The following is a 22451-nucleotide window of genomic DNA, read 5'->3' on the forward strand; positions in this document are numbered from 1 at the left end:
AGCTGTCACTGTCATCTCCGCGGTCAAATGGGCCGACGCTACAACTGTAGAGGACCCATATAACAGGAGAGCTAAGTTAGCTTGGCGAAGTTAGAGGAAGTACACACGTGTGACTACACTGGTTTTCAAAATAAGGTGATAATAAAGGGAACAGTGTAAAAATACATACATGGAAATAAGATTGATTGGATTATATTCACCAGAAGTATGAAACATGTCCCTTATAGATTAAAAAGAAAATACCACTATATTGTGAAAGAAATGTCTTTTTCTTAGATTTTTATGTAAAAATGTAATAAATAATGCCAGACAATGATTACATTTGACTTCAGGACATCTCTGACTACATACATGCTGAAAATCAAATATGTTTACTGCATCAATTCTGATATTTTCCAAAGTCCCTAGAAGTGTATGACTCAACTTTTGGTTTAGTGTTCGCAATAAATCGTAATATCGAATCGCAACACATATTGAATCAGCACCCAAGTATCGTGATAGTATGGAATCTTGAGATAGGGTGTCGTCCCAGCCTTAGTGATTTGTCTACCTGTGGGAGTGTGCGTGTCCACCAGGCTCGACGGTCGTCTCTCCAGGGCCGTGGGTGGGATGTTCAAGTTGAAGCTGATGTTAGTCAGAGTGCTGGCGGCGCAGCTCCCTCGTCTGGACTCTGCCAGGGCTCGAGCCTGCAGAGTGGGGTAGTTCTTAGGCCCCGGGGCCGCGAAAGGTACGGAGTTCCTCTTCATGGCCCTGGACGAGGGAGCCGGAGCGAGGGAGAAGGGGCCCGGGTTCGGCCCCAGGTTCGTGGGCGAGGGGGTGCAGCGCAGAGTTTCTGCGTAGAATAAACTGCGAGCTGAAGATGAATTGGGATTGGACAAAATGGCCAGGTTTGTATCCGAGGTGGCTGTTGTGATTGAAGGTGGCGGGGCTAAAGCGAGAAGCCCCGCGCCGGCGGTTGCTACGAGAGCCCCTCCGTTGTTGTTGTGAGCGCCGGCCTCCACGTCCCTACCTTCCAGACACCTGCTGCTCCCTACTCCCCTCACGCTGCCGTTACCCAGGTGGTAGTGGTGGTGGTGGTGATGGTGGTGGTGATGGTGCGCCATGTGATGAACCGACACGGACCCCTGCCTGGAGGACTTCCTCCGCCTCCTCTGGCTGCGTTGAGGCTCCGTGGCCGGGGGAGAGGCGGCCACGTTGAGCCCGGCGCGGCGGGCCAAGAACCTGCAGACGTGGGCCACCTGCCTGCCCCCCTTGCTGACGACATGAACCAGGTACTTGATCAGCTCGTCGTAGCAGGAGCCCGGCTCGGAGAAAGAGGCCAGGGTGCTGGCGTTGGACAGGAAGCGCACCCGCTGCTCCTTCATCAGCTGACTCTCCCTCTGCTTGGTCTCCGAGAACTGAGTGGCGATGACCACCAGGCACAGGTTGATCATGAAGAATGAGCCAATCTGAGGACAAGGAGGGAGGAGGGGGGGTAGGTGACATTGTTATTCACACACTCGCACAAGCGTCCCCCCACGAATGACCCGCTTGTTCAATCATCAGCAGGACATACGCACGCACACAGCTGGTGGCACTTACAATGATGAGTAGGATGAAGTAGATGAAGTTGTAGAAGGAGTGAGCATCCATCACAAAGTACATGATGTCCACCCAGCCCTCCAGAGTGATCACCTAAAGACGAACACAGGGAGAGGAGAGAAAAAGACAGCTGTGATCAGACAACTCATAAAAGAAGAACCCAAACAGAGAGTAAAAATAGGAAGTAAAAGAGGCCATATTTCACAGTCCAGAGTGTTCCAAATACCAAGACTCAGCAGAAGACTAATCCCCAACATTTCTCTTGTGTGCTTTACCCCACGCAGGCAAACCGACCAGACTTTTTGGGGGGACTCATGCCCAATCTGGCTTTCGTCCTCCAAAATTACCCCCCTCAGCTAGACGGGGATGAATGAACTCCCCGACAAAAGGCTTTTCAGATGATGTGGAGATAGCAAGCAAAATGGTGTGGAAAAATGAGGCCACTGTCTGGTGGCGTGGCGTCCTGCTAATCCTGTAAGTTCCTCTGATACAACAGCCGCAAAAAGGCTCCATTTCTCCCTTTTCATGTCCATCTTGTATTACCGTCAGACCCTAATGTAAGTGCCTCATTGTTAATTTTGGCAGCTATTTTAGATTTAGTCTAAAAGTGCTTATTATTTTCAGTCACATTTCAGTCATTTTCACCCTTCATAGTTTCAATCGACGACAACTCAAAACATTTTAGTCAAGTTTTAATTGCCGAAAAGTTATTTGATTTTAGTCAAACTGTTTCCTCTCTTTTGTCCCATTTTTTCAGCCCGTTATGAGACCCAATCCAACCGCCCAACATGTAAAAATATGCGTTACTCAACCACCCGAACCCGACCCACAAACCGCCAACTTTATGCATTATAGTAGCACAGTTGTCAGGATTGAGGACTGAGACAAGTAGGACTGAGACAAGAAGGACTGAGACGGACGGAGTGCCGCCGCAGCGTGTGTGTTTGAGAGGAAGAAGTTCATATGTTTTAAACTACATTTTAGTCTCGTCTTTTTTCGATATTGCATGTTTGATATCGTCACCTTTAGTGTTTAATGACGACGGTGCTGTCTCGTCATCGTCTCGTCTTAGTCGTGGAAAAAAAAGGTTGTTGATGAACATATTTTGTCATAGTTTTCTTTAACGAAATGAACACCGATGTGCCTCATTGCAAAATCGTATCTCTCACAAACTGATTCTTTTTTTTCCGGGCCGGCACATTTTTTCACCTGAAAGATGGCGATCCAGGCGTAGCAGATGTTGTCAAAGTTGATGGCTCCCTTGAAGGGGTTGAACTGGCCGGTGGAGCAGTTGGTGTAGTACTGGTTCCAATTGACGCAGGTGGTGTTGTCGGTGCTGTTGTAAGAGTCCGAGCCCAGCGTGCACTGCAGGCCTTCCTCGTACACCTTGGGCACCGAGCCGCAGTCCCTCATGCCGTTCTCCGGGGGCTTGGAGCAGATGAAGGGGTTCTCGTCGTCGTTTTCGGTGTGGAAGTATTTTTCCAGCTCCACAGAGGGAGGGCTTTTGGGGAAGAAAAAAAGAGAGGGGTTAGCCTACACTGGTCTCGAGAGTACAGAAATGTGTTGAGAGATGTGCTTAAAGTTGCAAGTCAAATAATAACTGGTCTTTTTGAGTATGACTAGCATGACCCTTTTTGTCCATTCTGAATCCATGAATAACTTACAGTGTATTCTACACTTCCCTTGAAGTGAGATGATGTAACTTTTGCGTGTGTGTATATATATAAATACATACTGCATATACACAATATACACATTAAGGCTTTCAATTAAAATATTTAATCGCGATAACCGCATGATTGTCACACATTTTTTATCTGTTCAAAATGTAGCTTTAAGAGAGATTTGTGAAGTATTTAATTTAATCTTATCAACATGGGAGTGGAAAAATATGCTGCTTTATGCAAATGTATGTTTATATTTATTACTGGAAATCAACTAACAACACAAAATGATGACAAATATTTTCCAGAAACCCTCACAGGTACTGCATTTAGTATAAAAATCATAACCTTCTCAAATCATAACATGTCAAACTGCAGCCCAACAGGCAACAACAGCTGTCAGTGTGTCAGTGTGCTGACTTGACTATGACTTGCCCTCAAACTGCATGTGATTATCATAAAGTGGGTATGTCTGTAAAGGGGAGACTCGGGGGTACCCATAGAACACATTTTCATTCACATATCTTGAGGTCAGAGGTCAAGGGACCCCTTTGAAAATTTGCCGAAATTTAGCATAAGTTTGGAGCGTTATTTAGCCTCCTTCCCGACAAGCTAGCATGACATGGTTGGTACCAATGGATTCATTAGGTTTATTAGTTTCATATGATGCCAGTATCTTCACTCTAGCTTTACAACCGAAGAGTTGCATTAATGGAAATTAGTGCCTTCATCTTTGACTTTTTATTTATCTGTGACATGCTAAAATATATTATAATGAAAGGTAAAGGGAAAGGTTTCTCATACTAGTGGGGTTGCTAACTATTGTCTATTCATTCAGATGACACTGCCTATCAAACTATTGGGACCATCCACTGTAGTTTAACCTGAGCAGATTCAATGTAGATATAAGGCTGGGTCATGTATCTGCTCTCTGATTGGGTGAGAGTGGGAGTAAAAGGAAGCTTAAAGGTAAGTTAGGTCAGGGCTGGAGAATGATGTTGCCTGTCATGGGGCCCAGTAGATGTATGATGGCACAGCCTGATCTCACTGCAGGGCCTAGTGACAGGTCAAAACATTGTTTAACATGAATACTGGACTTCCATAGGAACGCTCGCCAAACTTTTGGCACATTTTACTATTCTTTGATGACTATTGGGAGATTTAGCCTCTCAAACGACTTACTTCAGTCCAAGGAGGCTTATTGGCATGGGTAACATACATTTACATTAATAAGCAACTGTGAATTAAAAACAAAAATCTGGTCCTCTCTCAAGGTTCCATGGTGGAGAGGTGGTCGTGTTCCGCTGGCTCTATCTACCTGGCGTGTAGAGGAGGTCGTGTTGCTCTGTGTTGCTTCATCTGTAACCTGCTTTTGCTGACAAGTCTAGGCAGTTAAAATATGAAATGATGAGTCTACCTTTGAATTTTTGGCATTCACTGGGTGGAATTTGAATTGAACTTTGAAGCCACAAAGTCTACAGGTTTTAATTCCATGCAAATCCTACATCAGCTGATTTCACTGACACAAAATATTCTGTCTTTTGCCCTTACTCTGAAAATCACAATATTCCTACGAAGCTGTTTACATGGCTTATGAACATAAATATTCCGCTAATATTCCTGTTTGCATGCAGACATGCATACTCTGATAAACGTAACCGGTGGCGGACATGTTAAAGTTAACGCGATAATGCCTTAACGCGCAACTTGTGATTTTTAGGTTGTAATGGGCTCAGTTTTAAAGCTAGAGTAAAGATACTGGCATCATATGGAACTACAAAACCAAATGAATCCATTGCTACCAATAATTGCATACTAGCTTGTCGCGAAGGAGGTTAAATAATGTCCCAAACTTAAGACTACATTTTGTTGAGGAAAAACTGGAAAACATTTTCAAAGGGGTCCCTTGACCTCTGACCTCGAGATATGTGAATGAAAATGTGTTCTATGGTTACCCACATTCAGTTTGGGGCAAGCCATAGTCAAGTCAGCACACTGACAGCTGCTGTTGCCTATTGGACTTCAGTTTGCCATCTTATGATTTAAGCGTGTTTTTTTAAATGCAGTACCTGTGAGGGTTTCTGCACAATATTTGTCATTGTTTTGTGTTATTAGTTGATTTTCAATCGTAAATATATACATATATTTGCATAAAGCAAGCATATTTGTCCACTCCCATGTTGATTAAATGTATTACATATTTGACAAATCTCCCTTTAAGGCACATTTTGAACTGATTAAAAATGTGTGACAATCATGCGGTTATCGCGATTAAATATTGCAATCGATAGCCGTAATGTGTACATTGTGTATATACAGTATGTATGTATGTATATACACACACACACACACACACACACACACACATTTATGTGATTAACTGCGATTAAATATTTTAATGGATTGACAGCCCTACTCTTTACATGAACCGTATCAAATTGGGAACATTTTCATATTCTGAATAATAGTGGAATATTAGTGTGCATGTAAACAGTCACTGTTTAGAAGTCATTCCAACAGGAAGAACTAATCAGCGAAGCCAGCTGTAATTGTGTTGACAAACCTTGGGGCTAAATAGCTGGGGAGAACCCCCCCGTGTGCATTGTGTCAGATGAGCACACACGTTTGTCTGCCTGCTTCAACACCTCTTGGCATATCTGTTGACAGAGCATTCCTCTGTCTGGAATAACTGGCAGGTGTGTCTGGTGATTGTGTCACATTCAGCTGACGGCCATTAATAATTGCATAGTAGCCTCAAACACTTTGAGGGGCCCGGACCAGTCCCACTTCAGGACCACCTTACACTTTATTTATACATTCTTAAAAGCTGTTTAACACTTTGAGATGATCTGCAAGAACACCTTTTTGGTCTGATGAGCTCAGTGCTAAACACATTTGATTTATCGCACCCCGTGAAATGACGCATGAGATGTGGTTCCTACCGGGCGCTCTCGCATATTCTCCACCAGCCTAATAAAGAGTCACTGTCAGCCCAGTTAACAGCTGCTGAAGCATTAAAATATGTATCGGCGATATGATTACAAGATAAATGGAAGCAGGGGGCGTTAACACAGATGTGTTTATGACTTTGGACATGGAGCCAGACTTTAAATGTCATTCATCCGATACAGAAATACAGACCTTTCAGATACAAGAAGAACAAATTGATGATGATGACAAAAAAAATATGCCAGCTCACCAAAAGCCATTATGCATGGGCTTAAATTACAGGCTGTGAGATGTCATAAATCCCATAGAGAGTAATGAAGCCAGGATGACACAGGGAACATGAATAAGTCATGGGGGCCCATGTTCCATATACCGTGATCTTTCTCATTATTCCAGGGCTCGTCGCTCTCCCATTCATCATTGTGATGAGACTCTATAATCACTAACTTCATTGTCTTTAGCGCATGACCCAGTTTAGTGTTGCAGGGTCAAGGTTTACTCCACAAGTCTTACCTTGGCCTCCTGTAGACCTGTTTGCAATCTCATCTGTGTTGTTTATCTCAGCTAATATATATATAAATATATAATGTTTTATAGTACTGCATGTAGGCACTTTTTGTTCATTTTGTTCTGATGTTGTTTCTTTTTCATGATCTTCCTTTCACCATTTAAAAGGATAACTTTGGTTTATTGCAACTTTAGTCTTCTTTCTCTCTCTTCGCAATTTAGGCCATCATTTCTAATGGTTATTGTGACAATGTATCCATAGCGAAACCTATAGGAATAATAGCCAAGCAAAAGCCTTCCAGAATAAATAAAAGTCAATTATGCTTTAATGCTATCATTTCCTAATTTTAAAAGAAGGGGCTTTAAGTGGCAAGTCTTCCAATATTTAATCAAACTGTAAATCAGCCGCTTATTGTCACACAATTGCACACAGCACAGCAAACGGTGAAATTTAGCCTTTGCATTTAACCCCATCGTAGTAGTAGAAGCAGTGGGCAGCGACTATACAGTGCCCAGGGGAGCAGTTTGGGGGTACGCTGCCTTGCTCAAGGGGCACCTCGGCAGTACCAAGGAGGCGAACTGGCACTTGTCCAGCTTAAGGATGTCGTGAGGACCGATACTTAGCATTAGCTGTTAGCTCCGTGCAGGACTGTGCTGCTTACCGGCTGCTAACAGCTAACGTTAACTAGCTCTCATCCTTCCGATTTCAACACGGGAGGCGCCATTGATTTGCATTATGATGCGTTCAGGCTCTGTTCCGTCAAATGAGCATTGGGCAAAGGTTTTGGTTTTTGGTGAGAAACTTGAATAAATCCAGTTGTTTGAAAGAGATGTTTTCACAGCAAGATAAAATAGATAATAGAGAGGGAATTTTGACCTGTTTAACTTCCTAACAAAAACCAGCATGCAAACGGTAATAAAGGAGTGGATGTTGAAGCAAATGGGATTTATTGTTTTACTTTTGTTTTTTACCTTGGTATCGAGAATCGTGGAATTTCACTGGTATTAGTATCCACTACTAAAGTTCTGGCATCACAACATCCCTAGTCCAGCTACCAATCCCCGCTGGTGAGGACTTGAACTGGCCCAAGCCAAGTCCCCATGCATTGAGCTACTGCCGCCCCAATCTGTAAATTACGTAAATCTATTATAGTGGAAGAAGTATTCAGTTAATTTACTGAAGTAAAAGTGGCAATACTACACTATGAAATAAGTTCTACGTAATGTTGTTGACTGAGGTTGACGATAATGTGCCTTCTACCACTTTTATCTGAATTATTAACTGTTAACTAGTAGCTATATAATGTATTACAAATAACCGTATTGTACAAACGTAGTACAATACTTCCCTCTCAGTTGAAGTAGATGAAGTATGAAGTGGCATAAAATGGATATACTCAAGTAAAGTCCAAGTATTTGAGTTACTTTCCACCACTGTCTATGATATTAGACACACATTGTAGCGTGACCCAACACTGTAGCAATATTCATCCTGAAGTTAACATTAAACTGAGCATTACAGACTAGAGTGCAGGAATCGCAATAAACAAAACTCTACACACACTGGCACAAACACACACAGATAAAATATTGACATAGTAAAAAAAACGTGGAACTCACATGGAGAAGTTGCCGAGAAAGCAGCGGTTTCGGAGCAAGCCGGCCCACAGCTGGACGCCCACGATGCCAAATATGAAGAACACAAAGAAGCAGAGCAGCAGCACGTTGCCCAGCATGGGCAGGGTGTCCAGCAGCAGGGTCACCAGGATACGCATACCTGAGAGAGGAGACGAGGACGAGGTCAAACAGCCATTGACACTGCCTTGTACTGGCCAATTAGAACACATTTAGTGTCTTTGTTCATTTGATCAAATTATACACTTGCAAGTGGATGCTATAACACTTTTTACAGTTTAATAAAAAATCAAATAATAATGATACATGGTCGAAATAGTAGCCTATCACACATCACAGTCTAATGAATTTAGCCTCCCTGTGTTTTATATTAGTTAAACAGCTTAATGACTGTGACTGTCAAAACAGGGTCATTCATTGGAACAGATGAAGAGCAGTGCTGTGGGCTACAGTGCTTGTAAACAATATGGGGTCTGGCTCTTGACGAACACAAGTGATTCACTATATTCATTTGTCAGGACGATGTTTTTCTGCCACTGGGAAGGATTTTAAGGAGAATAAAATTAACAAACTGTTACCAATAAAGGAGCAGTGTAGAAATCAAAAAGTGTCTCTTGCTCATGTTGATTAACTCTCTGCAATTCTACTGACTCATGATGGCACTTACAGTATAAATGGTATGTCAGTCCACTGTCATATACCACTTATCACTGCTTTATACCAATTCTTATTGACGTATGCCACTGATGTGTGGCACTGATAAATTACGTGTCACTGCTGTTTCAATGGTTGGTACCGCTGTCCTTGACTGGTAATCAGACAAATCTGCAAGCTCATGTTTTATTTGGGTATTGTGGGTGTGAATGTGTGTAACTGTGTAAATATCAAGCAGGCCATTGTAGAAAACAGAACGTGTGCTCAGCAACATCCTTCCTCAGATGAATGAAGGTTAAAAATACATTTGGATAACACAAATCCTGAGTCAAACGGAAGTTCAGAGATTTGTTAGCAGTTCTGTGAGAGTGTCAGCGGTACACCTACAGTTTGCTCTGAATTAACGCCACACTAAAAGACCTGCTTTTTTCGCCTTTCATGCAGTACATCCCTGATTCTGTCAGCTCTGGACAGTGTTCCCTCAAGTTTCTGACAACACACACACACACACACACACACACGCACACGCGCACACACACACACACACACACACACACACACACACACACACACACACACACACACACACAGACTTCCTGCCGCCCACACACTCCCTCTGCTAAATCTGGCTGTGTCCCTCTGCTGTTGCAGCTCTGATTTTGCTCTTACTTTCCTGCACTGATTTTCTTCATTCTTTTCTTTCCATCTATCCATCCATTTATATATCCATTTATCCATCTATCCATCCATCTATCTATCCAATTATCCATCTATCCATCCATTTAACTATCTATCTATCCATTTATCCATCCACCTATCTATCCATTTATCCATCTATCCATCCATCTATCTATCCAATTATCCATCTATCCATCCATTTAACTATCTATCTATCCATTTATCCATCCACCTATCTATCCATTTATCCATCCACCTATCTATCCATTTATCCATCTATCCATCCATTTATCCATCCATCATCTATCTATTCATTTATCTATCTATATATATATATATATATCTATCCATCCGTCCGTCCGTCCATCCATCTATCCATCTATTTATTTATCCATCTATCCATCTATCTATCCATCCATCCATCCATCCTTCCATCTCTTTGTGTTGTTGCTACTATGTAATCTCTCTGTCTTTGTCCTTCACTCTCTCTGTCTGCCCACATCTCTCTCTCTCTCTCTCTCTCTCTCTCTCTCTCTCTCCGTCCCTGCAGGCTTCCCTCCCAGCAGTAACCTGGCGAGTCAGGCATCAATAATGAGGATCATTTTTTTCTGATCAGGGGTTTTCTGGGTAATCGGAGAGACCGGGACAGTCCCTGTCAGAGCGCCACCAGAGGTCCTCTGCTTGGCTGACAGCCACCGAGGATCACAGGAGAGACAGGGAAGGACACCGAGATGAAGGAGAGAGCAAAGGAGAGAGAGAGAGAGGAAGAGAAAAGGAGAGATGAAGAGAGCCAGAGCCCTTTAGATGAACTCAAATATATAAATGTTAGCATGCTAATGCTTGTTGCTTTAAATGAAACACATGCATTTACAGAAAAGAATAAATAAATTCCGTCCACGTTCCTACCCCTTTCAACTATACTGGGCCATCTGGGAGTGGCACACCAAACTGCATGAGCAACTTTTCATATTTGCAGATATTCTGAAAAAGTTTTTTTTTTTTTTTCATGTGGGTACACACTGAGACAGAGCCTTTTTGCTGTTGACGGATGGATGGAAAACAAGGAGGATTTGCTAAGATATGGAGAACAAATAAGGAGAAGACAGCCAGGAGACATAGGGAGGAGAGGAGCCAAAGGTACTACTGAAGGATGGGATCGATGGGCGACAGTGAGGAGCGTCTGCGGGATAACATGCATGTTTGGATTGTGTCTTTCACAGCATCATTCTCTCAAAGGGAGCGATCTGGATATGAGACCCAGCTGGGGAGAAAGTGACAGCAGTGAAAACACAGAAACTCTTGAATGGCATCCAAGAAAAAACACTGTTTTCAAGTTATTTCAATTCAATAATAGCTGCCATATCATGCATTATGCAATTATCAGCATAGCAATGTATACAATCACAGTGGGAGATGACACTAGGGCTGCCCCTCTTCAGTCGACTAAGATTTCTTTAGTCAATTAGACATTTTTTATGCTTTTTTCATACTTATTTCTAAGAAACTTATGAGCACATCTCTGGGCTTTTATGTGATTCGTTGCGGGGAAACTCAGTTTCACAGATCTGTTCATTAAATCAACTAATTGTTTAGTCGACAAAATCGTATGAGTGATAATCAACTAAGAATCTCCAGCCAATTGTGAGACTGCTATCAGGTCATTAAATGGGCATAATCAGAGGGTCAGTCGGGGCCTGCTACACCCGCTAGTAGGTTTTATCATCGATTCACATGGGCGATCACCGAAAGAAGGAATCAAAGAAGATGACAGCTAACGTAGTAATTATGACAGGAGCAAAAGCGGAAGTCATGCGCTGTACAATAGACAGCATGACACAAAACTGAGTTTTTTTACCCAGGAGACCAACAAATTGTAGTTGTCTTTGTGTTCAAAACCTTAAGTTTCACTTTTCAAACATAGTTATTTTAAGCCAAAATACGGTCTTTAGCCCAAAACTTAACTGACTGGTATTGTTGCCTGAACCTAAACAACCTGTTTTGTTTCTTTTCAAAAAGTAACGTTTCATGCAGTTTTACGTGTTGCTTTTTTAGTTTCACTTTCACTTTTCAATCCTAGTTGTTTTAAAGGTCCCATATTGTAAAAAGGGAGATTTTCATGTCTTTTATATTATAAAGCAAGTTTAAGTGATATATAAATACTGTTAAACGAACACTCAATATACGGAGAAATAAACACAGAAAGTATTCATAAATTGTGCGTTTGAAACAAGCCGTTAGGATTTCTGTCCATTTGTGATGTCACAAATATACAATATATAGACCATTACACGGTTTTAAAAATGAACATTCTAAATGTTTCCCAGTTTATTTCCTGTTGCAGTGTTTGTAAATAACATCAGCTGACAGGAAGTAAACATGGACCCAAACTCTTGCCTAGCAACGCAATTACGTTGGCTGTATTCGAAACCGCATACTATACCAGTAGTACGTACTGATTTGGCCAAAATGTAGTATGTAGTATGTAGTATGCGAACAAAAGCAAAATCTCCAGTATGACAAAAATACCCGGATGTCATACTGATTTGGAAAAATTCTCCAGTATGCATCAGACCAGTCTATCTCGCCTACTGTATCCCACAATGCAAAGCGCTGGAACAGCACAGGCTACGGGTACAAAAACAGCAGCCAAAAGCTGCTCGTTTTTTACTTTTTTTTAACTATTTCAACACTAAATTCACTTCTGAAAGTTTTTGAGGCGAGAAATCAACTGTGTAGATTATTAATATCGGCAGTTTTACGAAGTTAGATGGCGAATCGAACATTTGTTCCACCGTTGTCGGAGTTTAGAAGCTCCACAGAATACCGTGACAGCAAGCTATTGCCTGCCCGGGTCGCTGCCAGCAAGCCAGGTAGTCACGCTCAGAGACCGCTATGAGCTGCTGGAGCTCACTCCGGTCTCGTAGGCAAGAGGCTTTTATTTCCTTGTTGACGGATAGTTTGTTTAAATATCACAACACAGATGTCCATTATAAATTAACAGGAACCTGTGTTTATTTGCCTTTTTGGAGTTAAAAAGCTCCACAATCGCCCGCGGGCGTAGCTCGCTGGAGAGCCGGCCAGTGACGCTCACAGAGCGGCTGCAGAGCAGCAGAGTGGCGAGGGAAGATGAGAGGAGAGGAAGAGGAGAGAGAAAGAGCAGCTTCTGACGGGGCAGAGAGATTCCTGATGAGACAACATGACACTTTTTTAACATTTCTCTAATATCTGTTGGGAGATCAGTCCACTTTTTTTTTTGCTGTAACTGAAAAAGCAGTTTGAGTAAAGTAAACGTTGTGGATGAATGTTATATATTTCCCGTCTCTCCTCGTTGATGATCCTGTTTGTCGGACTTCATTATGAGCTGTCAGAATAAATAGTTTAAACCTGCAGTATCTTATAAAGTAAACAAGTATAACATAAACAACAATATCAAACTTGTATTTTTTGATAATATTGTAATAGTGGTACAAGTTTGTTTTTTTGTCCTGTGCTTTAAGAGCTGGTTTAAAGGCTTAACCTCGTCTAGCATACTGCTAAATACATCACTTTAACTGTCACATACGGCATACTACTCAGGAACGCAGTATGCAGTATGTACTGTATACTGCATACTGCGCTCCTCAGCAGTATGCAGTATGCGGTTTCGAATACAGCCATTGAAATGCGTGTTTCAGACAGAGCGTGACTACAGGTATATTCAGGCAGACAGTATGAGAAAAATAATGTGTTTTTTGAACATTAAAGCATGTAAACATGTCCAAGTAGAAACACAAAATAGAAGCATGAGCCTGAAGATAAGCATTATATGTCCCCTTCAACCAAGTTGTTTTGTTGCCTGAACCTAAACAAGCTGTTTTGTTTGTGTTCAATAAGGAATGTTTCATGCAGTTTTGCAACGTGTTAGAACGTGTTGCTTTTTAAGTTTCACCTTTCACCTTGTTTTAAGCCAAGATATGATCTGTTCCCTTAAACTTAATTAAGTAATTGTGTTGCCTAAACCTAAACAAGCTGTTTTATTTTTGTTCAAAACGTTTACAACGTGTTGCTTTTCAGTTCCCTTTCACTTTTACAAAGTGGAAGGTGTAGCAGGCCCCTACTGACCCACATCTATGAGGTTTATAATGACCGATAACAAATTGGGTGAAATTTCTTTGGTCGAGGACAGCCCCTAGATGAGACTCACAGAGAAAATATATCTCTGAGGCTCTCATAATGGCACTGTGAAAACGTTAGTAAATGCTACGCTACAGCAAGGGAAACATCATGTCATGATTCAAGAGAAGCCATCCAGTGCAGGGAGTTATGCAAAAGCGGAACTGTGAGTCATTGCCTGTGGCCATTTGTTGCCACTTGCTCTTTGGTAGGATATCTGTTTAACATAATTGCCCTGAACTCACAAAGAAAAGAGTATTCTGATACATTCAAGCTGCTGTCACAGAGGTGTGGAGGCTCCTACACTCTGACAGACCTGACTCGCTGCCTGCAACAGCAACTTTATCTCTATCTTTCTCTCTCTAGCCATTAATGAGCAGCGCAGGCACGCACACACACGCACGCACACACACACACCCCTCGCCTGGCTGTAGGCAAACACACATACACAGAGCACACATTGAGCAGCAGCTCCTTCAAGTGATTGCCCTCATAGTGTAATGTGCTGAGCTGTTAGGATGCTGCTTAGCTGTGCCATGAGTTAGCGGCAGCAGCTGAGATTAGTGTCTGCAGCAGGCCGAAGGCACACTAACTGGTTTCATACGCTGCGATCCAGAGTGGAGATAGGTTTGATGCACAGAGTTTAATGCTTAAACTGCCCCGCGCTGGTTTCCACACATCTGACAGCTGCAGCCATGGAGACCAACACATCTTTTGCCACTTATTTTCTCATTTATCATACAAAGGAGTTTGACAATCCTCTGAATCTTTGATATAGAAAAAAATCTCAATGTAACAAATTATTACGGAAGTAATCATTTTAACCAATCCGTCCTCACCGAAAACAAACATCCGTATAGATCCTCTGTGCAAGCAGCATATATACGATTCATATTTATGTTTGTTGTTACGCGGAGACCTCTAGTGGCCGTAGTAATTATGACAGGCGCAAAGGAGGAAGTCCGGTGTCGTAGTAGAAAGAGAGACAAAATCTGTGTAGGGAAGAGGTTGGGGTGGATGGACGTTTGTGTCCCGTGTGAAACCAAAACTCAGTGTTTACTTATTTTAGTTATATATATATAGTTATGTAAAATGTGCAAGTACATAAAGTAGGCTACGTAACTGAAGTTGCATTACAAAAACATACTTGTTTTAATCTAAACCACAATCTTTTACTAAACCTAACTAAAGTAGTTTTGTTGCCTAAACCTAAGTAGTTTTGTTGCCTATACATAACCAAATAGTTTTGTTGCCTAAACCTAACCAAATAGTTTTGCTGCCTAAACCTAAGCATGTAGTTTTGTTGCCTAAACCTAACTATGTAGTTTCGTTGTCTGAACCTAACCAAGTAGTTTTGTTGCCTAAACCTAACAAAGTAGTTTTTATTGCCTAAATCTAATTATGTAGTTTTGTTGCCTAAACCTCACCAAGTAGTTTTGTAGCCTAAATCTAATTAAGTAGTTTTGTTGCCTAAACCTAACTAAGATTTTGTTGCTTAAACCTAACCAAGTAGTTTTGTTGCGGAAACCTAAGTGACGCCAAAGGGACCTGTGAAACCAAAAGTCAACATTGACTTATTCTAAGTTACACAAGTACGTTATGTACATAATGTAGACTTTGTAACTGAAGATACCTAAAAAACACACTTGTTTTAACGCAAAACCACAATCTTTTACTAAACCTAACCTAGCAGTTTTGTTGCCTAAACCTAAGTGACGCCAAGCGTTCTTTTGTAACGGGTTGGGAATAAGAAAAGGTTGCATATACATGTTTAAAGCACAAAGACTACTGCAAAAACTCACTTTATTTTATGAAATGGGGTGAACTTAAGGCACAGTTTAGAGAGAATGAAATTATGCTGCAGCACACTCAGTAGGGTCACAAAAAGACTTTCCTTGCAAATAAAGTTTTGTTTACATTCAGCATTTCTCACCAAACTGCATGTATCCTTGAGGCCAACAACTGTGTTGAATGCATTATCTTCCTCCTTTTAATCCCTTCAATAGCAAAATGATCTGGTGACCATAAGAAAAGCAACCTCCTCTATCATTTTGATTTAGCTCATTTTGATAGGCTATCATATGTACAGAACAGGTCAGCTCTTGATTTTTAGCAATATGAGTGATGGCAGTTAAAAGCAATTCAGCCTAAGGTATAAGGGTATAAAATATTTGATGTTATTTCAATGGTGACATAAATCAAGGCATCAAACAATACATCAACTGGACGGGAGCCATATATGACAACAACTCTTGATTCAGGGACGCGGGCAAACATGAATATCATATAAAGCGCCTCTGTTTATCTCCCAGATAAGAGAATCAATCCTCTGAGCCTCTCCCGACCTGAATAGCCTGCTCATTCCAAGTGATCGACATTTCATATTCAATAACAATCATCTCCTCCTCCGCCTGCGCGCCCTCTCCAACCTCGCTGTGGGCGGCCACTCCATTCCAACAGGCTGGCAGGCGGGTGGCTGTGTGTGATCGGGGAGCCATCTGTTAGCAGGCAGATTAGGTCTGCTTCCTCTGCTCTCCTGTCCAGGTCCAGCTCGGGCCTAGCCAGCTTTGTAATCTGTGTACTGTGAACTAATGGGCTTTCTGAGTCGAGGGGCAGTGTACACCTGTGTCTCTTCTTATTTGCTCCGAGCGGATGGTAACTAGCTCCGTGTCGGCGACTCCAGAAGGAGAAGACAAGACGTCCCTGAGATGGAAACGTGCCTTTGCATGAGCGAGCCATGTGACCCGAAGAGAGGAGTACATGCAGAGAAATGAAAAGTGATGGAGAGAAAAGAGGACAGAGAGCCCATCTGAACTCCGTTCACCTGCTGGTTTTATTTGGCTGAGTTGAATTTACTTGTTTTCGTGTACACCAATTCGTATACAATTACAAAATCTGGGGCCTTTGCTTACAGTAAGCTCATTTCAACACATGGAATTTGATTTAAAAACTTCTCCCTACTTGTGCTTGAGAATGCGCGTATGTTTAGAGACACATACCGCGTACAATACCAACAAAGCCGCAGCCGTAGGAGGGGGTGGACAAAAAAAACACCAGACTTTTGCCTAGGAGAGCGCCTCGTGTCCTGTGTGAGACCAAGTCAGTGTTGATTTATTTGTCACGTAACTTCCATACTTATGTTACGCCACTTCCGGTGGTATTTTAACACAACCCAAAATCTTTTCCTAAACCTATCTAAGTAGTTTTCGAGCCTAAAACTAACCAGGTCGATCTTTTCCTAAACCTAACTAAGTAGTTTTCGTGCCTAAACCTAACCAAGTTGATCTTTTCCTAAAGCTAACTAAGTGGTATTATTGCCAAAACAAAGTTGTTTCCTTTGAAGACGGAAGTTTATTTTGAGAAGACTGGAAAGTAAATAGAAGCTGGACATTCGTAGGAAAAAGCTCAAAATGTTGTATACTTTTCGGAAAATGAGAATACGTTAATCAGGAACACCAACGTGATTGTTGGGAGAGGCGAATCAGACCCGGAATCTGCCCAGTTATCCTCCAGTGTGGGGCCAGTTATAGTGACACAAATTGATTCCTTAATTACAGGCACGTAATCCCTAACTCTACTTTCAATCGAGTGAGCATAACTAATAGATTTTCAGATTGTCTGGTGATGTTCATTTCCATGTTAAAACATTAAATATAAAAAAAGAAAACACTTTTTGCCAGAAATACTACAGTATCTTAACCTTATTGTCTGTGTTGATGATGATGTTTTTTTGTCTTTATCTTTCTTGGTTGCTACTTTTGTCTACTACTCAAGTCCTAGTAGCTTTAAAGTAGCCTCTCAACATATTGTCATACAACGGTTCGTATGATATCTTACGAAAAGTTAATATATATACAATATATATATACGTTTTCCTACAAATATCCAGCAACACGAGCAATCAGTGCACCTATGCAAGCCCCTGCGGTGTTCAGGCAAAAAAAACCTACTTGGTTAGGTACAGGAAAAGATGGTGGTTTTGGATACAATTACTACGGAAGTAGTAGTACGCAAGTTACGTGACAAACAGACGTTGACTTCTGATTTAATATGAGGCATGAAAGGCGGTCTCCTGGGCGACCATCCGGTGTTTTTAGACCCACGCATCCACCTCCCTACACCACCTGTCCGGGCTCACGATTACGTGGATTATATACGAATTGATTAAGTGTGTTATATAAGAATTATAGTGCTTTACTTTTCGTAGGTATAGCTGCGAACAGTGTATGAGAACAGCCTAAGCTTCTAAGTTAAAATGACTAAGACTTTCAAAGGGATGGCCAGGGAAAAGGATAGCCAGAATGTATACGAGCAAATGGCTGTAGGACCGTTGAAATGTAGAATTGCTCATTGTGCAAAGATGTGAGCATGCATGTTTGATAAATAACAAGCTAAACTTATTTAGAAGTTGTTCTAATGCAATGTTTTCCCACAACATCCCATTGGACTAAATCATTCTCTCAAAAGAAAGATCATTAATGCCTTCCACTTTTACACAACAAGATGTTAAAAAGCAGCTCTTACAACAGCTTAATCTCAGATCTCTTTGACACATCACAGCTGTGTTGGGGAGATGGTTGCGTACCTGACAGGCTATCTGGGAATACCATGCCACAGCACGACTCCGAGTGATCAAAGAACTGAATTTCAAGCTTTAAAAACCTTGAGCTGAATTTGGACTGAAAAATCAAAGTTAAATGGAATCTTTTCTCTTTTCAAGCAACAGAATAACAACTCGCATGCCGAGAGCTATCCGACTAAAAGGATCTTCTGTTTTTTTAGCAGCGAACGGATTGACAGCGAAGAGGAGAAGAGGATTAAGCTGTGACATTCTTCGCTCCTGGCAGACGGCTTCCTCCTCTGAACTCCTTCTACCCTTATCAGTCTTTTATTTCCTCAACTCGGCTCACAAACAAGGAGCCCCCTGGATTAAACCCCGTCCCCTGACTCCTCTGAGGCTCTCCCTCTCGGCCTCACAGCACAATACACCGCCGAGCAGGAGTCAAGGGGTGACTTGTAGGCCTCGCGAAGAATAGAAGATAGGATGTTCTTTGCCAGCTCTTTAATTACAGTAATGAGGCACGGCAAACAATGTGCAGTAGGAGGTGGAGGGCATGAGCGCGCGGGGAGCTGGGAGGTCGATGATGTTGTTGTTGCCTTTAGGGGCTTATCTGAACGGAAGTACAAGACAGTGTGCATGAACCAGGCGCTGCTCAAACACCGGGTCTAACAAAGCATGGAGAACAGGATGACACGCTCGCGAGTTATTGATGCATGAAAATAACACCACACACACGTGCATGCACTGCAGGTCTGTGTGCATATAAGAGTGTGAGGAAAATGTGTGTGTGTGTGTGTGTGTGTGTGTGTACCAGTTTGATAAGGCGTTGGGGAAAGGGCACATGCAGCGGCTTACCAATAAAGAAGCGTGCAAAGGCTATTCTGGGCTCAGTCTCGTTAAGACGGAGACATGTCTGAGTGTGTGTGTGTGTGTGTGTGTGTGTGAGGTTTGGTGTCCTGCCATAATCACCTATTGACTGCTGCCTCTGGCTTATCAATCAACGCTGCCTGCCTCACTCAAACGTGGCTTACTGACATTATCGGGAGTTTCATAAAGACTCGTCAACTCAGAGGGAGAGCATGTTGAAAGCCTTTGTTCTAAGCTACAACAGAGGATGTAATTTTTTGAAAAGGCTTAGACTATATGGTGTCAATAGTAAATTAATGATCCTGTTTTATCAAACAATATTAGAGTGTAATTAGATATGGCATCCAAGTGTGGTATACGGTAACCTGTCGGCACAGTTAAAGTCCAAGCTCACACGCCTTACTAAAATCAGCCATGAAGATCATAGGGAGAAAAGAACATCACTATCTTCAGCCTTTATATGAAACCTCTATGCTCAGGGAGGCTCAGAAGATTCTGAACGATCCAACACACATTCTGAACCCAGAATTCGAGCTGTTACCTTCAGGTAGACGGTTCAGAATGCCAATGTGCCGGCTAAATCGTTACAAAAATTAATTTATTCCGTCATCCATCAAAATATTAAACAGCAACAAGTAGATCTAGTATTATATGATATGATTTTATAGAGTACTATAATATATATATAATATAGTAAATTGATTATTTATTATCTGGTATGATTATACCTGGTTTTAGTATCAGAAACTATTGTCTTTCATTACTTTTTATTATTTTAAAGAACTACTGTCTCACACTCAACATGTGAATTTAAGCACGTTCATGCATGAGTGTATGTATGATCCATGTTTTATGTGTGTATGTACATTGTGACTTTGGTATGTTGTTTGATGCAGTGGCCTAGAGCCCAAGACAAATTTCCCTGTGGGACAATAGAGTATAGTATAGTATATCTTATCTTATCTTATGTTAGTGTTTTATCTTATGTCCCAGGCCTGCAAACATAACATACATGCCATCTTTGCCCTCGAACCTTAAGCTGAATATTCTCCTTCTTCAAATAGCTACCAATGACTCATTTAATTTCCAAACGAATCTTGTGTGACGAATGGGATCAGGAAAAGTAACCAAATCTAAGCTCAAAATTGTGAGACTTCATCAAAATCACTTTATTCAATATGTCTCATTTAAAATGCTGCCAAAAATAAACTGTTTGCATTGACCAGATCCTGTGAAAAACATTAAATTCTGTACTTCTCAGCGCAACTGGGAAGCCACGAATGACTCGGCTGAGACCAACAGTCACGTGACAAAGATTCAGCAAAATTTCCACTGAACTGCAGGCTGTTTACACAGAGAGAGGATGAGGGAGGTTGTAAGTAGAGGTTATAAAAATGTAAATAGTTCAATATTTATAGCATGTGGAGCCCCCATTTTTTCAAATATCGGTAACACTTTTGGGCACTTGGAAAATGTTATAAATAGAGTCCAATTTTTGTCAAAGAAACTCAACTTATGTTTCTTTTTTTTTATTAATGACACTTTAACTGTTATACTGCATAAAATACATTTCTGAGTTCTCCCAACTTGTAGCCATGATTGTGCCATTTCCATAGAGGTGCAGGACTTGTTTATTGCAGTGAAAGTGAGGCCACAGTGAGTAAAATGTGGCAGGAGTAAAGAAACGGGTTAAAGGGGTATTTCAATGATTTAAGTATCGGGATTCGGGCTGGGTTTGGGTAATTTCGTTTTGTTTCAGTGTAATTCTTTAAGGAATTTCTCAATGCCCAGTGGGGAGAGGGAAAAGACAATGAAGCCAAGGTTTTGCATTTTCCCAGTAAGCTTACAGTCATTTAACATTGAGTAAAATAACAATTAAAATACAACTTTGGGTCTTGGGTCGGGTTTGGATCTCAAATTTGGCATTCGGGTTCAGTCAGGTTGGGTCCTAAAGATGTGGGATATGGGCTGGGGCTCACACTACTCACAAAAGGCAGATTACATAAAAAAAGATTGGTCACCTAGAGCAGCAGAGGGTGAGATATTCAGATTTTTAGCACATAGTATGGGCCAAGCTCCAAAAATCCTGAATCCTACATTTCCCATAAGGCAAACAGTGGTATGTTTTTATTAGACCGTCCCTGCCTGGTAAATGTCAGTCTCCATGCCCACTGCTGTGTCTGTGAGGCTTTCTGATAGGAATTTCAGAAGTCTCCAAAGCCTGATGACATCATCAGGGATTATTCTCTCAGAAGCCACAGGACAAATCTCCTCCACAGCTACAAAAAGACATCATGTGACTGTTTTCTGAGGCTGAGTAGTACTCCCCACATTTACCAAACTGACCTATACAGAGTGCATAAAATTGTCGGAGTTCCTCTTTAACTCCAGCTGGTCTTGGCATTGAGGAACTGTTGATAACCAGGGTGGGAGAACACATGAGCAGGAAAGTAATGAATTGCAAATTCAGACAGCAGCTGGCTGGCGTGGCCACCAAAGCAGGCGCTTTGGCAGGCGAGCAACCGTCATCCTGAGGTCTTTTTCTACTCCAAAAAATGTTTGACTTGAATACAAAATTGTGTCTGCTGGATAGTGGATGTAAATGTGTCACTTTAGCCTGAGGATAAAAATAGTTATTTTACTTCTCCGTGCATAACAATGACACCTTTACTCCTACGAACAGAAAAAATTAGATTTCAGCATTTTAAAGTCAGTATTCTAGGTTTCAGTGCCTTGAGGCTTGAAACTGAAACCCATTACTGTAAAGCAGCTCCTCACATCTATTTGCATATTGTAGCAGCAGAATCGAGGTTACGAAAGTGGCATTTGCTGACAGTAGATTTTAAATGTTAAAGTATGCAGTTATAGAAGCACACTTTGCTTTGAAACAGCAGTAAAAAAAAGTAGCGATTTGGGTTTCTCAATAATTTAGCAAATCTAGATTTCTTTTTTTTCCTTTACTACACAAACTCATTCCGATTCAAACTCATAATACGACCTCACTATAGCACCATGTCTGTTTCAATGCCATGAGCAAATGATTCTTTCCTTCCAGAAGAAGGGGATCCCCCTCTGTTACCCAAGAAAACATAATGTATTCTGGACATACGCTCCCTTTGAATATTAAGACCCATACAGAGGTAAGCCACAAGTTATCATATCTGCCTTGAAGTAGCCAATGACAGGTCTGGGACGAGTTCCCA

At 41.6% G+C, this 22451-nt stretch overlaps 1 protein-coding gene across 14 annotated transcripts in view; it reads right to left on the minus strand.

Annotated features, from left to right (window-relative positions):
- cacna1g (calcium channel, voltage-dependent, T type, alpha 1G subunit) overlaps positions 1-22451 on the minus strand; it is a 331510-nt gene that overhangs the window by 153617 nt on the left and 155442 nt on the right. For all 14 annotated transcript variants that reach the window (XM_074619026.1, XM_074619028.1, XM_074619031.1 and 11 more), the window contains exons 6-9: positions 8322-8478; positions 2791-3082; positions 1582-1674; positions 551-1448 (exon numbers count right to left, since the gene is read on the minus strand). In XM_074619026.1, coding sequence (XP_074475127.1) covers positions 551-1448; positions 1582-1674; positions 2791-3082; positions 8322-8478 — 1440 coding nt within the window. The remainder of the gene's footprint in view (positions 1-550; positions 1449-1581; positions 1675-2790; positions 3083-8321; positions 8479-22451) is intronic.

This window comes from Sebastes fasciatus, chromosome 20 (assembly GCF_043250625.1).
Source record: "Sebastes fasciatus isolate fSebFas1 chromosome 20, fSebFas1.pri, whole genome shotgun sequence".
Lineage (NCBI taxonomy): Eukaryota > Metazoa > Chordata > Actinopteri > Perciformes > Sebastidae > Sebastes > Sebastes fasciatus.